The following is an 18747-nucleotide window of genomic DNA, read 5'->3' as shown; positions in this document are numbered from 1 at the left end:
CAGTCTTAACTCTTGTTATCTCTGTCACTGTCATTGTAGCCCATGGGTATCATGTCCATCCTTGAAGAGGAGTGCATGTTCCCCAAAGCCAGTGATGCAACATTTAAAGCTAAGCTTTATGACAACCATATGGGGAAAAATCCAAACTTCCAAAAGCCTAGGATAATCAAGGGTAGACCAGAGGCCCATTTTGGCCTCGTTCACTATGCTGGCACTGTGGACTACAACATTGCAAACTGGCTGGTGAAGAACAAGGACCCTCTCAATGAGACGGTTGTAGGGTTTTTCCAGAAGTCAACTCTTAAGTTGTTGCCTGTTCTGTTTGCTAATTTCGCTACTGATGACTCAGGTAAGCACACATATAATATAATATGATATATGAAATATAATAAGCACTATTTTTACTGTTTAATAATAATATTTATTATAATTTATTTCACAGCTGCGGATTCTGGAGGAAAGGCTGCCAAAGGTAGCAAAAAGAAGGGTTCTTCCTTCCAGACGGTGTCAGCCCTCCATAGGGTAAGGAATATTATAAAACTATATTGTCTCACAAAGTTTTATTGCATATTAATCTAAATCCTCTGTGGTCTACCAACAGGAGAACTTGAACAAGCTGATGACCAACTTGAGGTCAACTCACCCTCACTTTGTGCGCTGCCTCATCCCCAATGAGAGCAAGACTCCTGGGGCGATGGAGAATCCTCTGGTCATGCACCAGCTGCGCTGTAACGGTGTGCTGGAGGGCATCAGGATCTGCAGAAAGGGATTCCCCAACAGGATCCTGTATGGAGATTTCAAACAACGGTTAGTATGAAGGCAAGGCAAGGCAAGTTTATTTATAAAGGACATTTCATACACAATGGTAATTCAAAGTGCTTTACATAGAAAAGGATTTAAAAAAAAAAAAAAATTCATGCCCGAATCACTAAATTCGGGCTAAATTCATTATATTTTGAAGTTTACAGTTACAAAAAAGAATTATAAGAATAAAAAGATGATACATAGAAAACATAAAATGCAATTAGTCGGACGTACAGTGGCACAGTGTTCATTCAGTAAATGCAGAGCTAAAGAGATCTGATCTCTTCTGGAAGCTGGTATGAAACAAAACGGCTTTAATGCCTTACAAAATAACATTATGTATACATTTTATTGCATACAAGTTATTGCAGGTTTCAGTAATCTGTTTGCACAATTAAGCATTTGCTAAAAATAAATAGATATAAAACAATAGTTAATGTGTGTTGTTTATTTGTGTAGATACCGTATCCTAAATCCTGCTGCTATCCCTGAGGGACAGTTCATTGATAACAAGAAGGGTGCAGAAAAACTTCTGGGCTCTCTGGACATCGATCACGAACAGTACAAGTTAGGACATACTAAGGTATTTTTAGATTAACATTAACTTTTTCCAAAGCCACTTTTCCACTGTCATCCTTTTTGACCTTAAATTCTTTACTGTTCAGGTCTTTTTTAAGGCTGGTCTTCTGGGTGGTCTTGAAGAGATGCGAGATGACCGTCTTGCACTTATTATAACTGGAATTCAGTCTATGTCTCGTGGTTTTCTATCAAGAGATGAGTTCCAGAAAATTGTGGAAAGAAGGTTAGATTTAAGCTTTTCATTCTTTAACATATTCTCCAAGTTACATATAAAGTGCAAGACTGAACATTCTTATTTAATATCTACAGAGATTCTCTGTTGGTGATCCAGTGGAATGTACGTGCTTTCATGGGTGTCAAGAATTGGCCCTGGATGAAGCTCTACTTCAAGATCAAGCCTCTGCTGAAAAGTGCAGAGTCCGAGAAAGAAATGGCCAACATGAAGGAGGAATTCACCAAGTTGAAGGAGGCTTATGCCAAATCTGAAGCCCGCAGAAAGGAGCTTGAGGAAAAGATGGTTTCTCTTCTCCAAGAGAAGAACGACCTGCAGCTTTTAGCACAGTCTGTAAGTTCACATGAGACTACAACTATGCACTTTTCACATTTCAAACAAATCAGAAAACAAAACAAATTTTCAAAAAAAAATTTCATGTTGATAGGAGCAAGATAATCTTACAGATGCTGAGGAGAGATGTGAAGGTCTGATCAAGAGTAAGATCCAGCTTGAAGCCAAAGTCAAAGAAATAACTGAGAGGCTGGAGGATGAAGATGAAATGAATGCTGAGCTGACTGCAAAGAAACGAAAGCTGGAGGATGAATGTTCTGAGCTCAAGAAGGACATTGATGATCTTGAACTCACTCTGGCCAAAGTGGAGAAGGAGAAACATGCCACTGAGAACAAGGTCAGTTTTCAACACTGAACCTGTTATTGATGTTAGAATTGTTTGTTAAGAGCCCCTTTATACAATGACACCTTTCTACAGGTTAAAAACCTGACAGAAGAGATGGCAGCTTTGGATGAGATCATCGCTAAGCTGACCAAGGAGAAGAAAGCTCTTCAGGAGGCCCATCAGCAAACGCTGGATGACCTCCAGAGTGAGGAAGACAAAGTCAACACACTCACCAAAGCCAAAACCAAACTGGAGCAACAAGTGGATGATGTAAGAGTCAGGAAACAAAACACTAGAATGAGAAGCTTTTTTTAATTAATTGCATTAATTATTTTTATATTCTTTGGATGAAATTTAGCTTGAAGGTTCTCTGGAACAAGAAAAGAAAATTCGAATGGATCTTGAGAGAGCCAAAAGAAAGCTTGAGGGTGACTTGAAGTTAACTCAAGAGAATGTGATGGATTTGGAAAATGATAAGCAGCAGACAGAAGAGCGGCTAAAGAAGTAATACATTTTATATTTTATTTATATAAAATGTCTTAATTAAAAGATATTTGGTAACACTTTACAATAAGGCTCCAGTTTACTTTAGTTAACTAGATCATTTTACAAATTAATAATTAAAAATACTTCTAAGCATTTATTAATCTTAGTTAATGTAAATTGAAACGTAGTAACAATCTAATTTAATATTGTTAATACTGTTAATTTTATTAAAGGAGTGTGAGCTAATAACAAACAATGAAAAGTTTATTTTGTATTAATTATTGTTAACAAAGTTTAATAAATACTTTAATAAATGTATGGTTTATTGTTAGTTAATGTTGTTCAATTCATCATTTAACGTTAACTAATGGAATCCTATTGAAAAGTGTTACCTGATATTTTAATTCTATTATGCATGTAATCATTCATGTGTTATCCTGTGTACTTGGCAGAAAAGACTTTGAAATAAGCCAACTCAATAGCAAGATTGAAGATGGACAAGCTTTGGAGTCCCAACTCCAGAAAAAACTGAAAGAGTTGCAGGTAAACTTTATATGTGTCTAAATAAGTTTTTTTTTTAATATAAGAATTGTAATCTTAATTTTGAATTTATGCACATTACCAGGCCCGAATTGAAGAGCTTGAGGAAGAGTTGGAGGCTGAGAGAGCTGCCCGTGCTAAAGTTGAGAAACAGAGAGCTGATCTGTCCAGAGAACTGGAGGACATCAGTGAGAGGTTGGAGGAGGCTGGTGGAGCCACTGCTGCCCAGATTGAGATGAACAAGAAACGTGAAGCTGAGTTCCAGAAACTGCGCAGAGACCTTGAAGAGTCCACTCTGCAACATGAGGCCACTGCGGCTACACTGAGGAAGAAACATGCAGACAGTGTGGCTGATCTGGGGGAGCAGATTGACAACCTCCAAAGAGTGAAGCAGAAGCTGGAGAAAGAGAAGAGTGAACTCAGACTGGAACTGGACGATGTAGTCTCCAACATGGAGCAGCTTGCAAAGGCGAAGGTGAGTGAGAGAAATTGTGCTTAGTGTCTATAAATGATGTGTTGTCAGTCAAAGAAAACAATCAACTATGATACAATTAATCCTCAAGACAAACCTGGAGAAAATGTGCAGAACTCTGGAAGACCAGATGAGTGAGTACAGAACCAAGGCTGAGGAAGGTCAGCGCACTATCAGTGATTTCACCATGCAAAAAGCCAAGCTGCAAACTGAAAATGGTAAGAATACAAAATATTGTTATGTTACCAACTGCATCATAATGATAATTGGAAAAAGTCATTTTTTTTAAAATATTGTTTTGTAGGTGAACTTGCCAGACAGTTTGAGGAGAAAGACTCCCTGGTGACACAGTTAACCAGAGGCAAACAATCCAACACTCAGCAAATTGAAGACCTCAAGAGACAGCTCGAAGAAGAAATCAAGGTTTCCAAACTCCTTCAATGTCTAAAATGTTTGCTAAAGACATTCACATTTACTATTGTAATCAACAACTGGCCGCAAACATTTGTTTGTTTTTGTTTTTCTTCAGGCTAAGAATGCCCTGGCCCATGCCGTTCAGTCTGCTCGTCATGATGCTGATCTGCTGAGGGAGCAATATGAGGAGGAGCAAGAAGCCAAGGCTGAGCTACAGCGTGGCATGTCCAAGGCAAACTCTGAAGTGGCTCAGTGGAGAACCAAGTATGAAACTGATGCCATCCAGAGGACTGAGGAGCTGGAGGAAGCAAAGTAAGAAACAAACAATATTTATAAGTTTCGTCTTTAGTGATTAGAAACTTTTCTCAATGTTCTGCTCTAGTTTGTGGCCTTTTAAATAGTTTAATTAATGATATTTCAGATGTTCAATATATTTTGTATTTTGATTACAGAAAAAAGCTAACTCAGCGTCTGCAAGATGCAGAAGAAGCTGTGGAAGCTGTCAATGCTAAATGCTCTTCTCTGGAGAAGACCAAGCACAGGCTGCAGAATGAGATTGAAGATCTCATGGTGGATGTGGAGAGATCCAATGCTGCTGCTGCTGCTCTGGACAAGAAGCAAAGAAACTTTGATAAAGTAAGAAGAGAAAGTACATTTTGTCATTAGCTGGATAAATTTGCCATATATTTACAAAATAAAATACCAGCAAACTGCACTGCTCCCATTGACTAATTGGCCTTGTTAAATTAAACCAGGTCCTGGCTGAGTGGAAGCAGAAGTATGAGGAGTCCCAAACTGAACTGGAAAGTGCCCAAAAAGAAGCTAGATCTCTGAGCACTGAACTCTTTAAATTGAAAAACTCATATGAGGAGTCATTGGACCACCTGGAGTGCACGAAGAGGGAGAACAAGAATCTCCAAGGTAATAGTGTTTTTTAAGACCCCAAACCATTACTTTAATTGCTAGTATTAGTGAGCTCACATGTTATTTCTATTGCACAGAGGAAATTTCTGATCTTACTGAGCAACTTGGTGAGAGTGGGAAGAATATTCATGAGCTGGAGAAACTACGAAAACAACTGGAGCAGGAGAAACAAGAGATACAAACTGCTCTCGAAGAGGCTGAGGTAAAATAAGAATTTCACCCCAAAATTCTTATTCATTTGACAACTCTTTGATTTAAATCAAGCTGTTGTTTAAAGCAATTGATCATTACAGATTATTTTAAGGGAAGTCACCTCCCACCCCAAATTTTTAAATCTCCATTATAACAAACACCCTTTTTACTCTTCATAGGGTTCCCTTGAACACGAGGAAGGCAAGATACTTAGAGCTCAGCTGGAGTTCAATCAGGTCAAAGCTGATATTGAACGTAAGCTGACAGAGAAAGATGAAGAGATGGAGCAGGCCAAGAGGAACCAGCAGAGAATGGTGGATACCCTGCAAAGCTCACTGGAATCAGAGACACGCAGCAGGAATGAAGCTCTCAGGCTAAAGAAAAAGATGGAGGGAGACCTCAATGAGATGGAGATTCAGCTCAGCCAGGCTAACAGACAGGCATCAGAAGCCCAGAAGCAACTCAAGGGTCTTCATGGACATATCAAAGTATGACGAATCTTCAAATCAAGATTTTATTATGCTTAGGTGAAATCCAAGATAGTTTTCAGTCTTTTGATTTGTAAAATGTGTACTTTACAGGATGCCCAACTGCAACTAGATGACGCTCTTCGTGGTAATGATGATCTCAAAGAGAACTTCGCCATTGTGGAGAGACGCAACAATCTGCTGCAGGCTGAACTGGATGAGCTGAGATCCATGCTGGAACAAACTGAGAGAGGAAGGAAACTGGCAGAGCAGGAACTGCTGGATGTCAGTGAGAGAGTTCAGCTCCTGCATTCTCAGGTATGACACATCTGTATTAAAACTATGCAAAAAAAGCCTCTTAGTAAACAATATAATCAGAAGACTATATGATTGTCAATATTATCTATGTTCAGAACACCAGCCTGCTGAATCAGAAGAAGAAGCTGGAGGGAGATAATACTCAGCTTCAGACTGAGTTTGAGGAGGCAGTGCAGGAGTGCAGGAATGCTGAGGAAAAAGCCAAGAAGGCCATCACTGATGCTGCCATGATGGCAGAGGAGCTGAAGAAGGAGCAGGACACCAGTGCTCATCTGGAGCGCATGAAGAAGAACATGGAGCAGACCATCAAGGACCTGCAGCACCGTCTGGATGAGGCTGAGCAGATTGCCATGAAGGGAGGCAAGAAGCAGGTCCAGAAACTGGAAGCAAGGGTAAGTTGGTGATGTTTTTAAGAATTTAAAGATGTTTTTGCTAAATGCTTTCTTTTAACTTTACAATTTTTATACCAAAATTGTTACACATCTGTTAGGTGAGAGAGCTGGAAAGTGAGGTGGAGATAGAACAGAGAAAGGCCAGTGACTCTGTCAAGGGGATTCGTAAATATGAGAGACGCATCAAGGAGCTCACCTACCAGGTAGGAAAAATGTTGCCTAATAACAATTTTGCCCCTGCTTGATTTGATCATGTTATTTGTTAAAAATACATAAAGTGCTGTCTTACGGTATTTAAATGTATATTGCGTATACTAAAAACATTTTTTGCTTTGCATAGACCGAGGAAGACCGAAAGAATCTGGCTCGACTGCAGGATCTGGTGGACAAACTCCAGCTGAAGGTCAAATCCTACAAGAGATCTGTTGAGGTTGCGGTGAGTATTTTATCCCACTGATGCCATCAAATGATACGACTTTTGTAGTAATTGCATCTTTTGATTTTCACAAATGCTGTTGTGTGTAATCTTTAGGAAGAACAAGCCAATTCCAATCTTGGAAAGTTCCGTAAGATACAGCATGAGCTGGATGAGGCAGAGGAGAGGGCTGACATTGCTGAATCTCAGGTCAACAAGCTGAGAGCCAAGACTCGTGATACAGGATCCAATAAAGTAAGAGTAGGCACTTAAAACATGTGATTTTGGTCACACACAAAAAACCCTCAGAAAAGCCAAAAGTAAATAGTCACAGTAGAGACGACTTGATAGGTCAACTCTAGATCGGCACTTGTTAGTGACTTTACAATCACATTAAAATTTAGCAGATGCCTCTGTCCAAAGTGTCTTACAAATGAGGACCAAAGCAAGCGAGTCATCATGAGCGGGCAAAAACAACGCAGGAAGTGCTCAAAATACAAAACTTAGAATAGCATAAACCAGACATGGGAGGATTAAAGGAAAAGGAAAGAGGTTAAGTGCTTATGGAAGAGATTCGTTTTCAGCTCTCTTTTGAATGTTGTCAGGGATTCTGGATTCCAGATGAGGGTGGGGAGATCATTCCACCAGCAAGGAACCATAAATGAGAGTGTTCTGGAGAGTGATTTTGTGGCTCTCTGTGATGGTACCACGAGCCATCGCTCATTGACCGATCGTAGGCTTCTGGTAGGGATGTAGACTCGTAGGAGCGAGTGAAAGTACGAGGGAGCTGAGCCTTTGGTCGATCTGTAAAAGCGTCAATGCCTTGAACTTGATGCGAGCAGCGAGTGGTAGCCAGTGCAGAGAGATGAAGAGAGGAGTGACGTGGGCCCTTTTGGGCTCGTTGCAGACAAGATGAGCTGCAGCATTCTGGATCATTTGTGGAGGTTTAGTTCTACATGATGGAAGTCCTGCCAAAAGAGCATTGCAGTAATCAAGCCTAGAAATGACCAGAGCCTGGACGAGAAGTTGTGTTGCATGCTCAGTTAGGAAAGGCCTGGTCTTCCTGATGTTGTGCAGAGCAAACCTGCATGATCGTGATGTCTTTGTCCAAGAACTGAACCCTGAGGAACCCCTGTGGTCAGTTGATGTGCTTTGGATACCTTGCCTCTCCTTGCGACCCTGAAGGACCTACCCGTGAGATAGGATTTAAACCAGTGGAGAGGAGTTCCTTTGTTGCCCAGTGATGAGAGGGTGGATAGAAGGATCTGATGATTCACAGTGTCGAAACAGACAGATGAGAGAGTTGAATGTTTTGAAAAGTGTTCGTGTGTTAGAAGCGCTGTTGATCTTGTTGTGGAAATATGAAGATTTCGCGGCATGAACATCAACAGAAATAGAGCAGAGATTGATACATAGGATCAATCAGGATATGATCATACACTTTAGGATATGAATAGCAAGTAGTTTAGAAAACTACACTTAAAGAAATGCATTTTGATGTGTAGCTATTAAAAAAAAAACAAAAAAAACATCAATATTGATTAGTGGTGTAGAGTTTAGGCCATTTTGAATTGGATCAGCTTAACATTAACATTTTTTTCCTTTTTCTTCCTAACAGAAGGGGGCTGATGAAGAGTGAAAATATTAAATGGATCTCTCTAAACATTGATTGCTGTGACAATCTCTTCTGTAGTTCTGTAGAATAAACCAGACATGAAAATGAATACCTCATCCTCTTTTTTTTAACAATCTAGACATTGCAATATCCCAACATGATCCTAAACACAACAGTAAATCAGTTGCCTGAATGTACTCTATGTGCCACAGACTAGGCTGTATAGTCTAAGTTCTCTCTTTCAAGTCTTTCAAACTCTAAATGTTTTTAAATTGTCATTTAAACCATAAAAAGATACAGGGTGTTTACCAGTTTTACCAAACTAATACAAACCACATAATGCAGCTTAAGATGTAAGCCACTGACAATTACACTGTATGTTTTGACACAGCTTATCCTCAGGGAATAAAATAAAATGAAGGCATTTAAAGTACACATGGATCTATTATATTGCCTCCATCAAAGCCATTGAATTAGATTTATTCAGTTTTGGCAGAGCAGTAAAATGCAGGAAAAAAAATTAAGTACCATATAATAATAGCCAACATAGATCATTACATCTCTTTGGTGAATGTGAATCATCATTAGAATTACAGTCAATATAAATTATTGTTGTGAACAGCAATCATTGTTAGACTAAGAATTTAGGCATGGAGTTCAGCACTATTCAGCAGAATCTCTTTCTCATATTAATTCTAAACCTAAAGTAACCTCCACAATTCTGTGAATGTGAGAGCTGCAATAGTCAGTCACCACCACTTGAGAGCAGCACCACCATTAAATCTCATATGCAGCTGGGGTAAGGATGGGGCAAGTTGTCACATCTTTTTTATTCCTTTAATTTTTCAGTGTAGGTTTATTTTTGAACATCAATTCATGAATACACAATTTACATATAAAGTCTTTAACATTTAAAGGCCTCAGTATAAAATGTAGTACAGCAATTTCTAGTTATGCCAAAATATCAAATCCTGATTAAAAGATTTTAGTTGAATGAACTATAAAACTAGTTGAGCATATAGTACTTTTTTAATTTGGAGTAAAGTTTGGGCCAACTAAAAAATAACAATTGAAGCAACACTTTGAAGAGGGAAATTGAGTGAACGCAAAAAATCTGTGGAACTAGTTACTAAATAATAATTAGTTGAGACAACTTAAAATGTTATACACTGTACCTAATGCATAAACAAATGCATAAATGAACTAAAACTTATTGTAAAGTGTTAGTAATTACACTAACAGTAACAAATGCAAAAATACTGTGTATGTGAGAGAGTAACATGCGATAACTCTCTCAGTATCCTGGTGTTTATGAACAATCCTCCTGAGAACAGTACAACTTTCCATTATACAACTGACTTTGATCTTAATGTATGTCAGTGTATATTATATTCACTTATAATTACACTATTGACCCTTCCTTTACCCCTTAAACCACCCTTAAAAATACCCATACCACCAAATCTGTCCCTAACTTTACCCGTATCCACCTCAATAACAGCAAAAGCATACTATGTACTTATTATAGCAATTACAATAACTGGGTTATAACTAGGTACTAACCTTGAACCTACACCTACGCGTTACCAGTATTTTCTGACAAAGTCGGACACGTAACGGTAATTAACATGATTAGCCTTTTGATTGACTACATTATCAAACAGTTAATAATGTGTTGCTAATGTTACACACACCATGTTCGCCTTTGCCATCTGCCTTTTAAAACTCAGCATCCTTAGAAACACTTCGAACAACTTAGAATGTCAGTAAAGAAAGGCATATAGTTCATAATAACATCGTAATATACATTACATAATTCACCCGCTATATTGCTAAATGTACACAATTTTTCATATCAAGACCCCCTTGACCCCCTGCTTCGCAGTTAAAGATATGCTAAAGACCGCTCTGCATGTAGACCTGATTTGGTTAGGTAGTTTGTGACGTCAGAAATACCAGCGATTTCAAACTGCGTTTTTCAGAATGTCTTTGATTTACTGCAGTTTTGAGAAAAAAATACTCAGCAATGGTGTTGACTCAAGAATTAAAAGCATATTAAAAACATCAGATAGACACATAGGCAAAACATTAAAAACAGTCCCCCCCCCTACAGGGGGACTTTAAATGTTTTGGGTGAGTAACTACATTTTGCAGACGTGTGATAGTTAATAGACAAAAGTTGCACTTACAGTTTAAAAATTTTTACGACTTTGTAAAATCTGTCAAAGCGATTGAGAAAAACTGTAATGGTTCTCACATATTATGACCATGAGTTTAATTTAATATTTATGAAATATGGTATTTAAAACATTTTTCCTGTCAATTACAACACTGAGCAACTAAAAATCAAAAAGAAAAAGCATTGCTTTGCATTACCTTCATCTGTGCTTCAGATATTTGTTGGATCTTCTCCTGCAGGGATCACAGTGTTTGTGTGGCTGAGATAGAAAAAACAGGGACAAGAGAGTGAGAGAAAAATAAACATTTGTAGAGCAGAGGTCTAAAGTCATGCCAATCTGCCTAATGGAAGCACTTAATGTGTTACTATGGAGAACAATCAAATTCAGATAGATAGATAGATAGAGGTACATCATGCAAATATTAATACCTGTATTCTCTGATTCTCTGTCTCCATGATCCAGCTGGCTCGAACAAGGGATACAGAAGAAATGACAAGCAACTCAATCAAAGGAGCAAAAGCATCATGTGACATCCATTGGACACTTGTCCTAGTAAATCAAACAGACCCCCCTTAGTCTCCATTAATAGCATGCTCAATGGTCATGAAGTACAATGGGTCAAGTTATTGACCCTTTGGTGAGCTGAGACGACAAAGGCCCTAAACAGCTGAGAATGAACCGCCTCCGTCTCAGGGAAGAGTGTGGATAGGAATGTTCCACCTCGTCATAGCAAGAGATGGATCTGCAGCTAAAGGAAAAGAGACAGGATGTGAACGTTCTCCAGATCTCCTGTTAATCCAGTGTGAAGGACTTAATGAGGAACTCGTGCTAAACACTAAAATCCTGTAAGCAACATGCCACAAATAATCTCCCTTTTTTTAACCTTCAAGACCTGTTAATAAGAAAAACAAACAGGCAGAATTAACTTATATATCCCTAAATATAAGTATACAAATATCTATTGATTATTAGAATATATGATAGGATGTTGTATGATTCATACACAAAGTTGCTCGGCACAGTTTAAGCAGGTTAAGAACAATTACTTTTAGCTGCATGACATAAAACCGAAATAGAGATACGTCTTGGTGCAATTATCAAATTGCAAATACTGTGATTTAATTGTTCTTACACACAACCAGCTCATTATGCACCAGTGTTTGTATTTGTGTTAGCGTTGTAATTATACATAATACGTTGTAATGTAAAAAAAAAAATATATATATATACACTATTTTTTTTATTTCACAGTGAAATATTAAAATAGTAATATTTTTTCTTAGTTTTTATTCAGTAATTTTTTTAATGTATTTAGTAATAATATTAATTATTATTTTATAGCCATATTGATATAGAATCACAAAATGTTACCTACAGCCCTACAAACAAGCACAGCAAATCGGATTTTTTAAATCGTATTTTAAATTACAATTACAATTTTTTGTCAGAAAAATCGCAAAAATGTACCTAAATTGTGCAGCCCTATTTTCTTTGTCATCTTGATCTGTCCGTTACAGAACTACACAATAGGTAGGAGAGATGTGACAAGTGCCTATTGTTGCTCAAGATGCAGTGGCTCCAACAGACATGTTAAATAAAGGAGGGGAAGGAGGGGGTTATTTAACACTTGATGAAGAAAGTGTGGCATCTTTAACACTTGTCACTTGTGCTATATTAGGAGCTTCATAAAGCTTAGCACATGCAGTATTATATGTGAGAAGAGCCTCTGACACAAATAAAAAGTTTTAAAATGGTTATAAACTTGACAATGACCATTTTTCTTAGACATACAGGCAATGTGATAAATTTGAGCCCATTTGTGCATTAACATTGTTAAATTAGAGGTAAAAAAGAGTTCAAAGTTAAAGGTGTTCACTTTTTAAAGTTCAAGGTGGTTAAACAATATCTCAAGCATGGCATAGAGGAGGCATTAGGGCATGTAATATGTCATGTAACTGATGGACGTCTACAGATGAGAGATGGCTAAAGTAAAAGAAACAATGCCACGTAAACAAGACAACTTGAAGGGTATGGCCCCTCGGTCAGCACTCTGAGGGACAGCAACAGGCTTCAAGCACTTCAACAGACTCATTCAGTGCTTATTGGGGCTATACGGCAAGCTTTTAGCCTGGGCACATGATCCAGCAGATGCACAATGTAATTAGAAAACCGATACCGGTCAGAGTATATTTTTATATAAAAAAATGTTTAAACAATGTTTAGAATTGTACTGTTTGAAATATTTTATATAATTTAGATAGATGCAAATGATTATATTTATATATATTTCAAAACTGCAACCGCCCGCCATCCGCTGATTGTTTTAGAGCGGTTTACAGCTATACCGCGGGAATTTCTTGCTTTTCAACCATGGTAAGAAAAAATCCATACCGTCCCAGCCCTACGCAGTTTCTGCACCAACTCTCGTGCAGTTATATAAGAATGTGATAATGACAATCTCCATGGTAAACCCTGTCCATTCAGGTATGGAGGATTTTTTGGCTTACAGGGGGTGCTCGGTAGGTTACAACTTAGTGAGGGCAGTTGCCAACAGGCATGCTACAGCTTGCTAGCATCTGCATCGCCAACACTCGTAAAACAGTTCAGTGGCTGTGGCGCTTTCCATAAGGAACATAATGTCGAACGTGATTGACAGAAAGGGAATGTCTAGTTTACGGTTGTACCCTCGTTACCTGATGGAGGGAATGGAGACGATATGTCCATCTTGCAACAACCTTGAACTACCCCATTAAATGGCCAGGAAATGTCTGGGCTCATCAGCACAAACCTTATGAGTAGATGCATACCGCCATCTTATAAAACTTATAAGGTTGAACTTGAGGGGTTCTCCTCAAGTCTCTGGTGTAATAAACAGAAGGTTAACATTTTCTTACCAGAGCTAGTTAACGTGCAAGTTACAGGAAAAATATTAAATATACAAAGTTTAGGACATTCTGTTTCACCACCAGTGACAAAAGGTCAAAACCCGTCCCTTTTCCCAGAAAAGTTTAACTTGAGGGCACTTCCATAAGCAATGGTATTAAGTTCTCTAGGATCTCTAGGTTGCATTCTATACATTGATTGGGAAAGTTGGGATTAAATTTATGTAGTAATTCCTATTCCAACTCTTTATGTGGACCTTTAACCCTCTGGGGACCGCAAACGCGCCGGCACGTTTTTTTTTATACATAGCAAAAAAATAGACATAAAATACTCCGTCATTTTTGGTCATACAGACTTAAGAAATATGAAAAAATAAGCTGTTAAATGTCTACTTTTTTATGTGTCCACTTACAATATTTTTTTTTTTTTTTTTTAAGTTTACATTTATATTTGGATTATATATATTTATTTATTTATTTTGTCCTCACATTCTTTCTTGTGTGACACACCTGAATGAAACGTTCATTATGCAATCTCATTATGCGGTGTCATTAAGCGGGTCATTGTCTTCTCAGGAGTGAACCACTAACTATTAATGATGTGTTGGATCAGTCACGCCCCTGCGCATATTGCCTTCCCAAACAAAAAGTGTTTTACAAAATGTAAATCAATGTATTGTTTTATGTGAATGATTAGACAGGATAATTTTCAGATCATTTTGAAGGAAAAACTCTAGGCGACAACTTCCATTACTCATAAGTATTGTGAAAACATATTTACTATGCGTTTTGTGGTGTTTTTTCAGGCACTTTAATTTTTAGTTTTTTGAATAACCATGCATAAACATTATTCTCTCAAAAATACAAACATGTACATGCATGTTGCTCACATATTATGGTAGCCCTGTTTGTGATAAATAGAGTGTAATTACACCTTTGTCATTAATATGTTTATAAGAAATAGGGCTGGGGTAAACGATTATTAATAAAACGATTAGTTGGGCGATTATTTTATCGATTAATAGACTAATCTAACAATTATGTTTCTGTTGCTCGATTAATAAAAACCCTGGCCTGGATATTGCTTGGCTCCGTTAATTGACATTGGCGAACTAGCGTACTGAATCATGATACTATAAGCTGGCTAACGTTAGTCTAACGTTATGTATTTGACTCGTAAACGACCACAGCATGAGTTAACGCGCGTTAGCTAACGTAACGTTAAAAGCTACTGCAATCTGCTTGCTACCGTTAGCTAGATCTAGCAGCTGGTGCTGGACTAACCAAGGCATCTTAGCTCTGTGCAGTTTGTTTGTGCTAGGTTAGTAGCTACCGTTCACATTAGTTCAAAATCTGTTGGAACTATATTTAACTATTTGATTAAAAAAAAACCATTCAATTCAATTACTTTATTATTTATGACAGTAATCATAAGTAAATTATACATTGAAGGCTACATGCTGTAAAACGTGTTAGTCCGGGAACGGAGCAAAAAAGAAATAAAGAAGTGTCGACGAAAAAATATGACGTCGACGTAATTTTCACGTCGAATCGTCGACGTCATCGACGCGCTGCTACAGCACTAATAAGCAACTGAAAAAGCACAAATGTCAGGGCATGTCAGAACATCTCAAGGACCCCAAAAACACCTTGGTCCCCAGAGGGTTAAGCAGATACTCTGGCATTCATCTTCTGTTATATTCTCATGTATATCTTGAAAAAAACACTTTTTCTCCGTATTTCCTTCCTTGCAGTTAGTGCAGTTGTTATTTTTAACAAATGAGTTGGAAGTGGCTTTTTTCAATTTGGGCAGGGGTGCTGAGTACAGATACAGATTTAAAGGCAATTGTTGAGTTGTACTCGCCTCAATCAGTATCCAAGTGATAGAATTTTCGTGTGTAAACCAAAACATTGCTGCTCTTATCTTGTCTTTTTTTGTTGTTGACAAAAACAAGTTTTATAAAAATATTTATAACAACCTTTAAACCTTTTTTTTTTAAGAAAAGGGATAAATCAAAATGATAAGTAATTATAGATATGAATTTAAAATAAGATTATACAATTATACTCCGGGAGTATGGGGTCCGGGGTCCTTTGCTAAGGGCTGTCCGGTCTCTGTACGACCGAAGCAGGAGCTTGGTTCGCATTGCCGGTAGTAAGTCAGACTTCTTCCGGGTGCATGTTGGACTCCGGCAGGGCTGCCCTTTGTCGCCGGTTCTGTTCATAATTTTTATGGACAGAATTTCTAGGCGCAGCCGGGGGCCGGAGGGTGTCGGGTTTGGGAACAACACGATTTCGTCTCTGCTCTTTGCAGATGATGTTTTCATGTTGGCCCCTTCAGACCAGGAACTTCAGCATGCACTGGGACGGTTTGCAGCCGAGTGTGAATCGGCTGGGATGAGAATCAGCACCTCCAAATCCGAGGCCATGGTCCTCAGTCGGAAAAAGGTGGCTTGCCTACTTCAGGTTGGTGGAGAGTTCCTGCCTTAAGTGTAGGAGTTTAAGTATCTTGGGGGTTTGTTCACGAGTGAGGGAAGGATGGAACGGGAGATTGACAGACGGATCTGTGCAGCTTCTGCAGTAATACGGTCGATGTACCGGTCTGTTGTGGTGAAGAAAGAGCTGAGCCGCAAGGCGAAGCTCTCGATTTACCGGTCAATCTACGTTCCTACTCTCACCTATGGTTATGAGCTTTGGGTCATGACCGAAAGGACAAGATCCCGGATACAGGCGGCCAAAATGAGCTTTCTCCGCAGGGTGGCTGGGCGATTCCTTAGAGATAGGGTGAGAAGCTCGGCCACTAGGGAGGAGCTCAGAGCAGAGCCGCTGCTCCTCCACATCGAGAGGGGTCAGCTGAGGTGGCTCGGGCATCTGTTCCACATGATCAGAGCCAATACATGCAAACTGTGAACACCCACATCAGCTTGATAAAACACATCAAGTTTAATCAGATTATTGAACTTGTTTACACTGTCTCGCAACGCTGTGAGGAATAATACTATTTTAATAATAATCCTGGAAAATTTACCACAGAAGTGCTGGTATTTTGAGGAGCAACGGATCCAGCTGAGGAATAGTAAGTTATTTATGCTCAAGTGCTTTGTTCTAATAGTGATATGGAATAATAGTGTCTGTAAACCGCAAAAATTTCTTTAAACAATTTTTATTGTGTTTTATTACTGACAAATTTGGGGAGAGGATTACATATTCCAATGTTGTAGATTGTCCTATTTTCCCAGCGGGATAAATGCCTCTTGCGCCCGGCGCAAATCTAAAAGGGGTTGGTCTTAAGTAGCTTCATTATTCATAGGTCTGGTTTGGGCGTAACGTGAAATAAACCAATCAGAGCGTCCTCTCACATTCCCTTTAAGAGCAGCCGCGCTTGTTCCAACGCGGATTGGTATTACGGCGGATTTGCCAGGCGCACGCCAGGAGCTATTCATAGCCGAGGAGACCGACGTTGTCGTCAGGGCCGTAAAACACAGAATATTGAGAAACCCACCCAAAATAGCTTCGGTTAATCAGGCGTATAATTTGGGTTAATGTGTAGCCTAATCTAGATTTATTTTTTTATCTAGATAGATTTTTGTCACATCTTCACGGACACAACAATGATTTCCCTCGTGTGTTATTATTTTTCCTTGTAATAATGTATGCTTCGCAAAAATGAAAACTGCTGCATCTGTTTATATTAGAGAATCAAAGTGTATGCGCGTTAACACGCTACATTATGGACAAGCACGCGCCCTTAAAATACCATATGACTAACGCGCAACGCGCCACTGTCTTTAGACTGGGTTTTTCCTGGTCAGTGGCGGAATTGCTTTCTAAAACTGGAAAATAGCATCAGGGAACTTTTTGCGCCGGAACACGCCTCCTCTTTTCGCCGAACCGCCCCCGCGAGCGCAAGTTCATTCCCTAATTTACCGACGTCTGTGGAACATGCGTCTGTGGAAGAAAAGTCCGCTGTGCGCGGGTGCAAAATAGGAATGATACATGCGTCGGTGTACAAAGTCAATTGCGCTGGGTGCAAAATAGGGCATATTTATTTTGTCCTTGCATTCTTTCTTGTGGCTCAGTGACACACCTGAATGAAAGGCTCATTATGCAGAATTCGCAGATCAGAGTTCAGCAAACTTGAACTTTGGAACGCAGCGGAATGCAAAGCTTTTTGATTGAGTCTGACGATTTACATGCATATAAATGGAAGTCAAAGGAATGACCGCCCCTTTAGTCTGAAAAGAAATGACAGATGCGCTGAAAATGCAATTTCACGATCTATACGCTCACATCGCATTTTTTCCTCCTTAATCAGTAGAGCCGCTTTGTTCTGGCTTTGGCAGAGCCTTTTTTTTTTTAATAGCATCATGCTACTCTAATAAAACATAGTTTAAATCAAGCACCTATGTTTGTTTTCACATACTTTCCAGTCCTTGAATCCAAGTACTTTCAAGAAGCATGGAAAATCTGTTAAAGTATTACTTAAAAAAAATAAAATAATGTAATACATCAAGTTAAACTAAATTAAAATTGCATAGACTGGCAACTAGTTGAAAAAAAAAAAAAACTTTATTTCAGTTAATGTTCATTTCAAGTAATGAAAATGTTTATTGTTTTAGTTATAGTTAACTATAATAAGCTTGTTTTTAACCCCACTGTTTATCTCAATGAAACCATAAAAAAATGTCAAGAAATGTTTACTTGCAACTGTTGCATTTAATCAATGTGTAATTGTTTAATGCTTAAGAATTACACCTACTCCAGCTTTTAAATAAAAAATTTTAGTAGCAAAACTAGCTGCATGGTCTGAAGCAGAAGACAGGAAGTAGAGACACAATGAATTCTTATTTAACCCAACAGATGCAAGACCATTCTAGTGCACCAAGTGACAAAAGGAAGCTCCGATTACAAACGTTATTAGACATAAGGTTGGCCCCCATTTCTTCCATTCTTGCTCTTGAGTTTTAATAAACAAGGGCAAATAGACAGGTCAGAATTAGGCTCTGTAAAGGATGAGGGGCCTAGAATAGATTGCCCAAGTGCTAAGACTAAGTAAGGTGCTTGTTGAGAGGGTGCAGAATAACTGAGGGACAAGAGGTCAAGGCAGGCCAGAAAACTCACAAAAGGTCTTGAGTGATGGCTCACACGGCTTAACAATAAATCAACGCTGTAGAGCT

General features: G+C 38.6%; 1 protein-coding gene across 1 annotated transcript in view; it reads left to right on the top strand.

Annotated features, from left to right (window-relative positions):
- The window catches only part of LOC306992665 (uncharacterized protein), a 36361-nt gene that overhangs the window by 5330 nt on the left and 12284 nt on the right, over positions 1–18747 (top strand). The window contains 27 exon segments of the mRNA XM_079601796.1: positions 40–349; positions 443–522; positions 602–807; positions 1264–1387; positions 1470–1606; positions 1693–1948; positions 2043–2285; positions 2367–2543; positions 2632–2777; positions 3212–3302; positions 3385–3774; positions 3863–3989; positions 4076–4194; positions 4301–4497; positions 4638–4821; positions 4941–5106; positions 5187–5311; positions 5481–5789; positions 5883–6086; positions 6182–6478; positions 6577–6683; positions 6685–6740; positions 6743–6816; positions 6819–6914; positions 7011–7148; positions 8512–8528; positions 8587–8590. Coding sequence (XP_079457922.1) covers positions 40–349; positions 443–522; positions 602–807; positions 1264–1387; positions 1470–1606; positions 1693–1948; positions 2043–2285; positions 2367–2543; positions 2632–2777; positions 3212–3302; positions 3385–3774; positions 3863–3989; positions 4076–4194; positions 4301–4497; positions 4638–4821; positions 4941–5106; positions 5187–5311; positions 5481–5789; positions 5883–6086; positions 6182–6478; positions 6577–6683; positions 6685–6740; positions 6743–6816; positions 6819–6914; positions 7011–7148; positions 8512–8528; positions 8587–8590 — 4380 coding nt within the window.

Source organism: Phoxinus phoxinus, assembly GCF_949152265.1.
Source record: "Phoxinus phoxinus genome assembly, chromosome: 24".
Classification (NCBI taxonomy): domain Eukaryota; kingdom Metazoa; phylum Chordata; class Actinopteri; order Cypriniformes; family Leuciscidae; genus Phoxinus; species Phoxinus phoxinus.
This window is presented reverse-complemented; position numbering and strand designations above follow the sequence as displayed.